Raw genomic sequence first — 12,717 nt, 5'->3', positions numbered from 1 at the left:
ATGATGCACCTGACAAGGGCTTAATCTTCAGAATTTACAAACGACTCATACAAATCAACAACAACAAAAAACCAATTGAAAAATGGGCTGAAGACCTAAATAGACATTTCTCCAAAGAGGACATACAGATGGCCAATAGGCACATGAAAAAATGCTCAAATTTCACTAATTTTTTTTTTTTTTGGTCTTTTTAGGGAAGTTCCCAGGCTAGGGGTCGAATCAGAGCTGCAGCTGCCAGCCTACACCACAGCTCAGGGCAATGCTGGATCCTTAACACACTGAGTGAGCCCAGAAATCGAACCTGTGTCCTCATGCGTAATAATCGGGTTCCTTTCCACCAAGTCACGATGGGAACTCCTACAATTTTACTAATTATTAGAGAAATGTGAATTGAAACTACAGTGAGATACCACCTCACACCTTTCAGAATGGCCATCATTAATAAATCTACAAAAAACAGATGCTGGGATTTCCCATCGTGGCGCAGCGGAAATGAATCCGACTAGGAACCACGAGGTTGGAGGTTCGATCCCTGGTCTCGTTCACTGGGTTAAGGATCCGGTGTTGCCATGAGCTGTGGTGTAGGTTGCAGACACGGCTCGAATCTGGCGTGGCTGTGGCTGTGGTGTGGGCCGGCAGCTACAGCTCCAGTTAGACCCCTAGCCTTGGGAACCTCCATATGCCGCGAGTGCGGCCCTAAAAAGAACAAAAGACAAAAAAAAAACCAAAAACAAAAACATGCTGGAGAGGGTGTGGAGAAAAGGAAACCCTCCCATACTATTGGTGGGAATGTAAGTTGATAGAACCACTCTGGGAAACAGTATGGAGGTTCCTCAGAAAAGTATGGAACCTACCATATGATCCTGCAGTTCCACTCCTGGCACATGTGTGGACAAAACTATAATTCAAAAAGATTCATGCCCCCCTGTGTTCATAGCAGTACTATTCACAATAGCCAAGACATGAAAGTAACCTAAGTGTCCGTCAGCAGGTGAGCGGATTAAGAAAATAAGGTGTGTAAATACAAGGGAGTACTACTTGGCCATAAAAAAGAATGAAATAATGACTTTTTCAGCAACATGGATTCAACTAGAGATTATCATATGAAGTGAAGTAAGTTAGACAAATACCGTATGATATCACTTATATGTGAAATCTAAAACATAGCACAAATGAACCCATCTGCCGAACAGAAACAGACTCACAGATGTAGGAAACAGACTGTGGCTACCAAAGGGGTGGAGGGAGGAGTGGGATGAACTAGGAGTTTGGGGTTAGTAGATGCAAACTACTCCATTTAGAATGGATAAGCAGTGAGGGCCTCTTGTGTGGTACAGGGACCTGTTTTCATTCTCTCGGGATAGACCACGATGGAACATAAGAAAGGAATGTGTATACATGTATGTATGACCGGGTCGCTTTGCTATTCAGCAGACATGGGCACAACATTGTAAATCAACTACACTTTAATAAAAATAAATAAAATCAGCATATCAGGATTAAAGCTGATATCCGAAGTGACCCATTAGCTGATATGTGTTTAATTGCTGACAAAATCCCTTAGTCTTTGCTGTTAATTGATTACCAAGGAATGGATACAGGTTAGGCATTGAGGAAAAAAAGCAGCATTTATAGTTAAACCTTTATTTATTTATTTATTTTGCTTTTTAGGGCCACACCTGCGGCATGTGGAAGTTCCCAGGCTAGGGGTCGAATCCGGGCTACAGCTGCCAGCCTACACCACATCCATAGCAATGCAGGATCCAAGCCGTGTCTGCAACCTACACTACAGCTCACGGCAACGCTGGAACCCCAACCCACCGAGCTAGGCCGGGGATTGAACCCACATCTTGATGGATCCTAGTTGGGTTCATTAACTGCTGAGCCACGAAGGGAACTCCCATTAAACCTTTATTGATTGGCCTCTTACCTTGCTCTCTTAGACTTGCTCGTAAGCATTCTCTGTCTTCTTTGGATTACGATAGTGCTGTTGGGAAGAACAACCAAACTCCTAAGTAGTGAGTAAGACAGTGGTAGAAGTATATAGTCTTCATGAGATTTTACAGTCAGTGGATGTGGTGGTTTTTAAGGATGTCTGCAGATGCTTTAACATGCTTCCCTTCAAAGGCTGAGCCTCTTGTCCTCATCTCCAAGCCTAGTGACTTGCTCCTAACAGGATGTGGGGAAGGTGAGGTTGTGTGACTTCTGAGTTAGTGCATAAAAAGATTGGCTCTCTCTCCTGAATTGCTTGCTCTGAGGGAAGGCAGCCACTGTGTCCAGAAGACACTGGAAAAGCAGCTCTGAGAAGGGGCCGCCTTGGAGAAGAACTGAGGCCTCCTGCCAGCAGCCAGCACCACGTTGGTAGCCATGCGCACGAGCCATCTTGGAACCAGATCCTCCAGCCCTAAACGGACTACTGCCCTGGCTGGGGTTTGGCTCTGTCGCAGGAGGAGTCTCAAGCCAGGACTGCCCAGCCACACTGTCCATAAAGCCTTCACCCACAGAAACCGAGCTGTAGTTTCTGCCACGGTTAGGGGCTAATACCCGACCTGTGAGATAAAGAAAGGTGGACTGCTGAGTCCCAGCCTGCCTTCACAGATATAAATAAAACACATGAAAATGAAGCCATGGAGTTCCCGTCGTGGCGCAGTGGTTGACGAATCTGACTAGGAACCATGAGGTTGCGGGTTCAGTTTCCCTGCCCTTGCTCAGTGGGTTAAGGATCTGGCGTTGCCGTGAGCTGTGGTGTAGGTTGCAGACGCGGCTCGGATCCCGTGTTGCTGTGGCTCTGGCGTAGGCCGGTGGCTACGGCTCCGATTCGACCCCTAGCCTGGGAACCTCCATATGCCTCAGGAGCGGCCCAAGAAATGGCAAAAAGACAAAAAAAAAGAAAAGAAGAGAAAATGAAGCCATGCTCATGTAAGTGAGAAACAACACACTAAAACGGTTGGTTCATGAAATGTCATGCAGTGAACATGTGTCGGATTTGCAAAAGGAGGAGATGGCTTCACGGTAGGTGTGGTTGGTGGAGAGGCTTGTGAGAGAATTGTCCTTCGGAACGCCTTTGAAATGTCAATTCTTCCTTTTATGTCATTTTCTTCATCAGTTTTTCAACTTTTGGGGAGAATGCACTCAAACAGAACTTAAAATTGCAGGACAGGAAGGCACCATCAGGGTAACACAAGCGAAGCGGGAGCACTTTAAAACAGGTAGAGGTGGCCTGTGCCCAGTAGACAGAGGCTCTAAGCAGACACATCTCCTCACGTGGCTGTGGCTTCAGCCCACCGCGTGGACCCAGCCCACCAGATGCACCGTCAGGGTCGGGCTGGATCCTAGTCTCGGGTGGGAGCAGTTGGGGTGAGTAAACTGGTCACTGTTTAGTTGCTTGAAACTAATGTCAGCCTGTCACTTTTTATAGAGCACCTGTTTAAGATGGTTTTGGAGGAGTCATACCTAAAAAAGTTTTCTGGAAAATGGGGTGACTTTTTAAAAACCTCTACAGAGAAGTCATGAACGGGGTAGATAGTGTCAAAGTGATGAGTCCTTGCATTTTCATAGATAAAGTGGCGTCTTTGACAGTGTGGGGCATGCATCGGAAGAATGCGCTTGGCACATGTTGGCAGAATGTTTTCAGGAGAACATTAGACAGGCTGTAAAGCTAAGTCTTCTTTCTAATATTTAGAAAGACTGAAAATCTACAAAAACATATAATTAGAGGCTTAGGATGGAAGACAAGTGCATTGCATAATTGTCTACAATGGTTTGTTTTGAGAAACTTTATTATATGTTTTTCATAACTGAATTATCATAACACCAGTTTCAAAATTATATTTAAAAACACATTGCCTGAAGAGATGAACATACATTTGATAAGAGCTGTGTTATCAACTGGCATGTGGTCTGAAGCTTTTAACTAATTATCAAGTAAGTCGCACTTGTTTAATATCTTAAAAAATCTAGTTCTGATAGCCTGTATGTCAAGCATACTTTATTTTAATAGCTTTATGAGCTGTGATACCTACACGTTATTAGTATAAATGAGACATTAGCATGGAAAAATCAGCCCCCCCTTTATATCTAACTTTTGGCAAATCTAGCTGGCCTATTTATTGAGAGTCTGATCATAATGTGTTTAGCGTTGATAGCTTAATTATGGACATTTTTATGCTTTTTTCATTACTTATCAAAATACCATTTACATAGAATTCTTTCGTTACCAAGAGGTTAACATTATTTAGGAGTTCCCATCGTGGCGCAGGGGTTAACGAATCTGACCAGGAACCATGAGGTTGCGGGTTCGATCCCTGCCCTTGCTCAGTGGGTTAAGGATCTGGCGTTGCTGTGAGCTGTGGTGTAGGTTGCAGATGCGGCTTGGATCCCATGTTGCTGTGGCTCTGGCATAGGCCGGGGGCTACAGCTCGATTCGACCCCTAGCCTCGGAGCCTCCATATGCCGAGGGAGCAGCCCTAGAAAAGGCAAAAAGACCAAAAAAAAAAAAAAGAGGGGTTAACATTATTTAAAAGGAGGATAAATAAAATTTAAACGCTAACAGCAGTAGATGTTGGCAAAGGTGTGGAGATGCTAGAACTCTCCTGTTGCCGGTCAGAGTGTAAAATGGTACTTCACTTTGGAAAGCAGCTCAGTGGTCTCTAGAAGTTAAAGATATGCTTTCCACGCAGCCCACTCCTTCCACTTCTTGACATCAGTCACCCAAGAAAAGCCCGAGCATTTGTCCACATAAACGCTGGCACTTGAACGCTCAAGGTGGTTTTCTTCCTGTAGCCCAAGGGTGGAATCAGCCCAAGCGCTCATCGGCAGATGAGCTGTTACGCCCAGATGCCTGAATACTGAGGACCCTGGACAGTAGGAAGGACCGCATTCCTGATGTAGGTAACAGTTGGCTGCGTCTCTAAAATGCTGTGGTGAGCGAAGGAAGCCAAACCCAAAGACGTGTTCGTTCTGTAACCCCGTCTACGTGAGCTTCTCCAGGGTACAGAACTAGGCTGTCATGGCCTGATCCTTCCCCCTGACCTCGCGGACAGCTGGTTTTGTAGTTGGGAGAAGTGAATTGACTGGGAAGCACAGGAGGGAACTTTCTGGGACGACAGAAGTGTTCTAGCTCTTGGCTGGGATGGTGGTTACACTGTGACATGCAGTTGTCAAAACTCATTCAGCAGTGTACTTTGGATTTTTTTTTTTTTTTTTTTTTTTTTTTTTAGGGCGGCACCTGTGGCATATGGAGGTTCCTAGGCTAGGGGCCTAATCGGAGCTGTATCCACCGGCCTACGCCAAAGCTACAGCAACGCGAGATCCGAGCCACCTCTTCAACCTACACCACAGCTCATGACAGTGCCGGATCCCTAACCCACTGAGTGAGGCCAGGGATCGAACCCGCAACCTCATGGACGCTAGTTGGGTTCATTAACCACTGAGGCACGACGGGAACTCCCAGCAGTATACTTTAAATGGCCGTTTTATTATCTGTCAGTTGTGCCTCAATTAAAGTAAATTTCAGGGAGTTCCCGTCGTGGCGCAGTGGTTAACGAATCCGACTAGGAACCATGAGGTTGCGGGTTCGGTCCCTGCCCTTGCTCAGTGGGTTAACGATCTGGCGTTGCCGTGAGCTGTGGTGTAGGTTGCAGACTCGGCTCGGATCCCGCGTTGCTGTGGCTCTGGCATAGGCCGGTGGCTACAGCTCTGATTCAACCCCTAGCCTAGGAACCTCCATATGCCGCGGGAGCGGCCCAAGAAATAGCAACAAAAAGACAAAAGACAAAAAAAAAAAAAAAATAAAGTAAATTTCAAAAACTTCACTGTTTATTTCTTAAACTAGCCTGTTGTCATTTCATTAACTTCTTACCTCTGTGGATGTTTTTGAGGTTTTGTATCTGAAACGGACTAGAATATATGCTTATCAACCTTTTTTAAAGTTGCTTATCTTAAATCTAGAAACATAAAACTTAGAAAATCATGGGATTTTTTTTTATTATGAGTGCTGTGAAATTATATATGTATTTAAACAGCAAACATTTTGGGTTTTTTGGTCCCTTTTTATTTTTCAGGGCCACACCCACAGCATATGGAAGTTTCCAGGCTAGGGGTTGAATCGGAGCTGCTGCTGCAGGCCTACGCCACAGGCGCAACACCTTGGGAGCAGAGCCACATCTGCAGCCTGTGTAGCAGCTCGCAGCAGTACCTGATCCTTAACCCACTTAGGCCAGTGATTGAACCTGCATCTGACAAAACTAGTCAGATTTGTTGCCACTGAGCCACAGTGGGAATTCCCAAGGTTTTTTAATGCACACAAATAATCTCTGTATTTAAAAATAATGAAAGTACATAAACACAAGACTCATACACAATCCTACTTTCTCAGTTGGTCAGTAGTGAAGGTAGGGCCCGGCTGGGGTACTTTGCCTGAGACGACACCATGCTAGCCTCACAGCACCCTTGTCTTGTTCTTTGGAAGTTGCTTTGGATAAGACCTGGCCGAGAGTTCCCTTGTGGTGCAGCAGATTAAGGATCTGGCATTATCACTGCAGCACGTCACTGCTCATGGATGCTAGTCGGGCTCTTAACCCGCTGACCCACAATGGGAACTCCCACTTTTCTGTTATTATTTTTGTCTTTTTAGGGCTGCACCCACAGCATATGGAGGTTCCCAGGCTAGGGTACAAATCGGAGCTGTAATTGCTGGCCTCCACCACAGCCACAGCAACGCTGGATCTGAGCTGCATCTGCGACTTACACCACAGCCCACGGCAATGCCCTAACCCACTGAACGAGGCCAGGGATCAGACCTGCGTCCTCATGGATGCTAGTCAGGTTCGTTTCCATGGGAAACTCCTCTGTTATTTTTGATGTCTAGGATTACCTTCGGCACATTGAGGGTAAGTGAATTGTCATGGTATTGAACATGTAGCGTACTCAGAAAAACAGCGGTGTTCTTGACCCCGTCACAGTCCCCCTGTCATGCGAATGGGGAGCACTGAGGTGCTGGTCCCTCTCTGTCCCTTATGCTGGGCTCTTGAGCACATAGTTTAGTTTCTTCATTTATGAAGCTCCATTGCTGCTGCTGCTTATCGCCTTTCCAGGCAGACATGAGTTGGGCGACATAGAAGGGCGGTGATGGAGCCCAGGGAAATTTGGGTTATTGAGGTGTTGGGAGAGAGACCGATAAAATGGTGTCGAGCTCGGAGACTCCCGTGGGAAGACAGGATGAAAAGAAGTCTGGGCTTTGGAGTTTGAGAAGATGCTGTCTCTGTAGATGGTGATCAGGCATGGTGGAAAGATTCGCCTATAAACCCACGCAACAAGCCATCGTCGGCCGGAGTCTGTGGCCAGGCACAGGGGCTGGTGCTCTGGGCGCTGGGTGAGCTGGGACCTGCATTAGCTAGAGGACCCCTGGTAGAAGTTTTCTGTCAGGTGAGCCTACTGTGCATAAAATGTTGTAAGTCGGAGGAGTGAAGTCTCTTAATTCATTGTTCTGCAAGTAGGTTTGTGGACGTCCGGAGAAAGAAGGGGTGACGGGCCCAGATGAGTGGTCGTGAAGGCTGGGGTGCGAGGCTTCTGGTGTTCTCTGCACTTGTTGAGGGTGGGGGTGGGCCGGGCCATGTTCGTTGTGGACAGTGGGTGACAGCAGTGCTATGCATTCATTGGGAACCTAAACCCTGGCTGTGGAATTCAGGGTCCTGAGGGGGGCCCCTGGGACCTCAGGCGGCAGTCCCTGCTGGAAGGATGTTAGCAGGCGCAAGGCTGGGGAGGGGTCTCCTTGTCTCGGGGCCTGCATTTGTAGAAGCCTGCTGGTCTGTCACTGGGAGAACTTTTCAGCTAATTTTACTAGTCGTGGCAGTGGCTTGTCCTCTCTGTGACCTGGAGTTGAACTCATCAGATAATGAGGGACCTTGATGTGTCCAAGGGAGCAGGATTTGATTTCTTCTTATTAGAGGCAGCGAGAAGAAATAAGCGAAGAATTAGGTCATAGGTTTGTCTGAATAAATTGATTTCATATGGAGAATTTAAAGTTGTTCCTCTGGGGTTTAGTTTACATAGAGAGAATGCATACTGATAGGCCTGCCATAAAAGGATTGAATTTGCGTCAGATGTTTTTGTTTTCTTAAAAAAAACCCTCTGGGAATTCCCATTGTGGCGCAGCAGAAGTGAATCCAGCTAGGAACCATGAGGTTGTGAGTTTGATCCCTGGCCTTGTTCAGTGGGTTAATGATGCGGCATTGCCGTGAGCTGTGGTGTAGGTTGCAGATGCAGCTCGGATCTGGCATTGCTGTGGCTGTGGTGTAGGCTGACAGCTGTAGCTCCAATTAGAACCCTAGCCTGGGAACTTCCATATGTCTCGGGTGTGGCCCTGAAAATCAAAACAAAAGCTTTTGTTGCGATTGGAAAATCTCAGGTGAAAATTAGAACCCTTTATTGTGTTAAAGCAGGAATTTGGGGCATTGTGACAGTTGTACCAGGCACTTTTGGAGAATGAACAGATCTCTTCTCAAATGGAAGTTGCTGTCACCTGGCAGTTGACAGTATGTATATTTGAAAAGGGGTGTGCTTGGTATTGCTTTCTTGGGATTGTAGATGAACAGAGTGGGTGTTCCAGCTAAACTATTGAACAAGTCCTGATTCCATTTTCTGGGAATCTAGAGTGTGCTTGAACACCGTAAAATCCAGGGAGGACTGGAGTTGGAGGCGTGGGGGTTGGAGCCTCTGACAGGAATTACAGGGGGTGTCCAGGTGGTGGCAGGTAGCGGGGGTTCTGAGTACAGATGGACCTAGAGGTAGGAAGTGGGCATCTGAGGGGGGCCTTGCATCTGTGTGGTTTTAGCACAGATGGGCTGGTGGGAGACGGATGTGGCCAGAATTGAAACGCTGCCCCCCTGTCAGCTCTGTGCCCGCAGCCATGGCCCTTCCCTCTCTTCCTGGGATGCCTCGGCTCCTCTGTCCAGCGCATAGATTGGTTGTGAAGGTATGCTGCCTGGTCATGTCTGGCACAGTAACACATTCATGAAGCATGTGCTTGTGAGTCAGTGTGCCGTGGGAGGCAGTCAGGACCGAGCCTCAGAACCCTGCCTGTCTGCACAGACCGTCTGACCCGGGGCACCCCGTTTGAATGCTGCCTGTTTCCTCATTGGTAGAATGGGGGCATGCCACCTGAAGGCATCACTGTGAGGCTTCAACGAGTTCATCAATGGAAAGCGATGACTCAAGTGCAAAGTTTACGATGAGCACAAGAGACATGCCTAATGTTGATATTTATCGTCGGCGGGGAATGGGGACAGATGCTTGCAGAGTCTCTCAGCTGCCACTCCCCAGATGTGTTATCTTTTTGTGTTTATTTCACATAGATGATTCTCTGTCAATAATGACTCAGTCTCTGGGTGTAGGCCATACCTGTGGTGTTTTTAATGAGATATTTGTGTTTTAAATCTTTTATATATTTCAGCTTCTCGAGACCAGGTGGCAGTGAGATGGCATTTGTCTCTAGGTGTCACTCGCACATTTATTTAGGTTTTGTATCCTATGTTGCAGTATAGTCGATTTACAATGTTGTGTTAGTTTCAGGTGCACAGCAGAGTGATTCAGTTATACATACACACATATCTATTCTTTTTCAGATTTGTTTCCCACATAGGGAATATTGAGTAGAGTTCCCTGAGCTACACAGTAGGTCTTTGTTGATTGTCTATTTTTTTTTTTTTTTTTGTCTTTTTGCTATTTCTTGGGCCGCTCCTGCGGCATATGGAGGTTCCCAGGCCAGGGGTCGAATCGGAGCTGTAGCCACTGGCCTATGCCAGAGCCACAGCAACGCGGGATCCGAGCTGCGTCTGCAACCTACACCACAGCTCACGGCAACGCCGGATCCCCAACCCACTGAGCAAGGGCAGGGACCGAACCCGCAACCTCATGATTCCTAGTCGGATTCATTAAACACTGTGCCACGACGGGAACTCCTGATTGTCTATTTTATATATAGGATTGTGTATATGTAAATCCCAAAACTCCTAATTTATCCCTCCCCCCTCAACCAGGAAAAGTTCTTATGAGAAAATAAATTAATTTCTGTTCCCCTAATTTCAAGGAACCTATTTAAAAATCCTGGTATGTGTGCATCCTGGCCCTCGAGAAAAACGATGCAGATAAACATACATTCCAGTCTGAGTGTATTTTGTTCTCTGTAGGTTGGGAATCCACGTGTTGAACTTACCCTCTCAGAGCTCCAAGATATGGCAGCTAGGCAACAACAGCAAATTGAAAACCAGCAGCAAATGTTGGTTGCCAAGGTAGGTTGTTAAACGTTCAACAAGTGTGTTCTACATTAGTTCTTTTTTTGGCTGAGCCTGTGGCATGTGGAAATTCCTGGGCCAGGGATGGAACCCAAACCACAGTTGTGGGCCGCACCACAGCTGCAGCAACGCCAGCTCCTTCACCCGTTGCACCACAGGGGAATTTCCTTCTGCATTGTTTAGATTGGGGTTAATACATTGGTGGCTAACCCCTGGAAGCAGGACCACGCCGCCAAAGTGTTAAACAGTGTCTGTCCTGATTATCTCTTCTGTAACAATACAGGCAGACTATAGCCTCTTGAAGTTGGGAGATGACCAGGGCAGGAAGATGTGACCCTTGGCATATGTACACACAACCCCCAGACCTGACCCAACTGTACATAAAGTTTGGAGAGAAAGGATGCTTTCCGTTGTTGCCTCCTTTCCCTTCTGGTGTGGTTGGCATTAGTGTTCTAGAAGAAGCCAGCAACTCATAATAAGACCCTGGTCGTGGGCCCCAAAGACAGTGGCTTTGCTTTGTCCCACCCTACAAGGCATCTCTTTGGTTTATTACAGTGCAGGGCTTCATCAGCACTCTCTTGATAGACTGCCTGTTAGATCTGCTGTCCAACCCCTGTAACAGGATTTGGAACTGATACTAACACACAGTAAGGCCAGACAGAGCGAAACAAAGAAGTTTGGAGAAGAGAAAGCTTTACTGCAGGGCTAGGCAAGGAAAATGGGCGGCTGGTGCTCAAAAACTCTGAATGGCCCGATGGTTTTCAGGGAAGCCCCCCCCCCCCCCATTTTTTGGCCGCTCTGCACCATATGGAGCTCTTGGGCCAGGGATCAGATCCAAGCCACAGTTGCAACCTGTGCCACAGCACCTGTGCCACACGTGTGACAGCGCTGGATCCTTTAACCCACTGTGCCAGGCCAAGGATTGAACCTGCAGAGGTGCTACTGATCCCATTGAACCTCAGTTGGAACTCCTGGAGAGGCCTTTTTATTAGCAAAAGTGGGGGCGAGGGTGGCTGGGTGTGTGACTTTGTGATGGGTTGGCGGTGAGGTGCTAGGCTGGTGTCCAGGAATCTAGTGCTCGGCCTGAAACCCCATCCCCCACCTGGGTGAGGGCCTTAGTTCCTCAGAAGGATTGAGAAATGTCTTGTTAAGTGTGTCCCTTGAGGAGGAAGCAGGACCCCGTTGTTTCCTGTCTGCCCCTCGTCTGTGTCTGCATTCCCTTACTCAGTAACAACCTGCCTTTTGGAACTCAGGGAAGGGTTAGTGTCTGAAACCTTTTTCCTATGAATCAGAGATGGGGACACAGAAAGGCGTTTCCACCCAGGAGGGCCACACAGGGTCCTGCTTGGTTTCACAACTTTTCTAAGCAATGGTCTAGTCTCGGGCTGAAAAATCAGACCTATGACGCATGCCTGCTAGGAGTGATGTATGCTGTGATGTGCTTAAATGCTCTGAAACCGCGGTGGCGAGAACATGCTGAATCACCAACTGGGTCTCACTCATTTCTTTGTAGAGAGGTTTTCTCAATAACCAAATGTCCAGTTCCACTGTTTTTCATTTATTGAATATGTAATTTTACCCACTTTTGCATAAATAATAGTTTAAATTGGACTTGTTTTGCAAAGTTTATTGGGTATACAAGAATAAAGAACAACTAAAAGTGAAGTAAATTGGGAGTTCCCTGGTTGCCTAGCAGTTAAGGATTCGGCATTTATGACTGCTGTGGCTTGGGTTCAATCCCTGGCCTGGGAACTTCCACCCCCGAAAAGTTAAGTAAATTGGAAAGTATTTTCATCCCATTAATAACAGTTCTAAGAGGAAATGTACATGGCATTATATGATCACAAAATTTTCTAATTCTACTTGTTTTTTTTCCAAATACTGGTCTGAGTGTTGCTATTTTAAAAAAGTAGATATTTGCAGCAGTATAAATCACAAGTTAATGCTAACTTTTTGCGCCTCTACATACGTACTCCCTTCCCTGAGCGTGTACTGCGTCGCACCTTCACGATCACACTTAAACCTCTCCTTAAGTTCCTTTTCTGCACACAGATGGGACTGTGAACATTTAATGTCTGCTGTTATCCTTCAGGTATGTTTTCACATTAACAGAGGAAAAGCTTTTGAAGAGTGTTGTATGTATTTTTACTTGAGGATTGTCCTGTTCTTGTTGGACTATAAAATATTTCACTGCTTTTGAAGAAACTATAATCCCAAGGAAAGCAAACACTTCCTCGACTGTTGGATGTCACTTAGCAGATGAGAGGTTCATCTCCTTGCCGATCACCTTCTCTCTGTTCAGTATGAAGTCCTTTGCTGGCAGGGCTCATTTCCTTTAGGGGCTAAATGCCGGGACCCTGGGAAGCTGCGTTGCAGCGACAGGAAACCTGGTACTGACAGCAGGAAGCTTGGGCTGCTGGGGCTT

General features: G+C 46.7%; 1 protein-coding gene across 6 annotated transcripts in view; it reads left to right on the top strand.

Moving 5' to 3' along the window:
• The window catches only part of PPP1R13B (protein phosphatase 1 regulatory subunit 13B), a 93,849-nt gene that overhangs the window by 62,326 nt on the left and 18,806 nt on the right, over positions 1 to 12,717 (top strand). For 5 of the 6 annotated variants that reach the window (XR_002341075.1, XR_002341077.1, XR_002341076.1 and 2 more), the window contains exon 5: positions 10,188 to 10,289. The exons of the other annotated variant lie outside the window; for it this stretch is intronic. Coding sequence is in view for 2 of the 5 variants with exons in the window: in XM_021081531.1 (XP_020937190.1) it covers positions 10,188 to 10,289 (102 nt within the window). In the remaining 3 variants the exon portion in view is untranslated. The remainder of the gene's footprint in view (positions 1 to 10,187; positions 10,290 to 12,717) is intronic. 6 annotated transcript variants of the gene reach the window in all.

Source organism: Sus scrofa, unplaced genomic scaffold, assembly GCF_000003025.6.
Source record: "Sus scrofa isolate TJ Tabasco breed Duroc unplaced genomic scaffold, Sscrofa11.1 Contig1914, whole genome shotgun sequence".
NCBI classification, from domain to species: domain Eukaryota; kingdom Metazoa; phylum Chordata; class Mammalia; order Artiodactyla; family Suidae; genus Sus; species Sus scrofa.
Note: the sequence above shows the minus strand (reverse complement) of the source record. Positions and strands in the feature narration are given on the sequence as shown.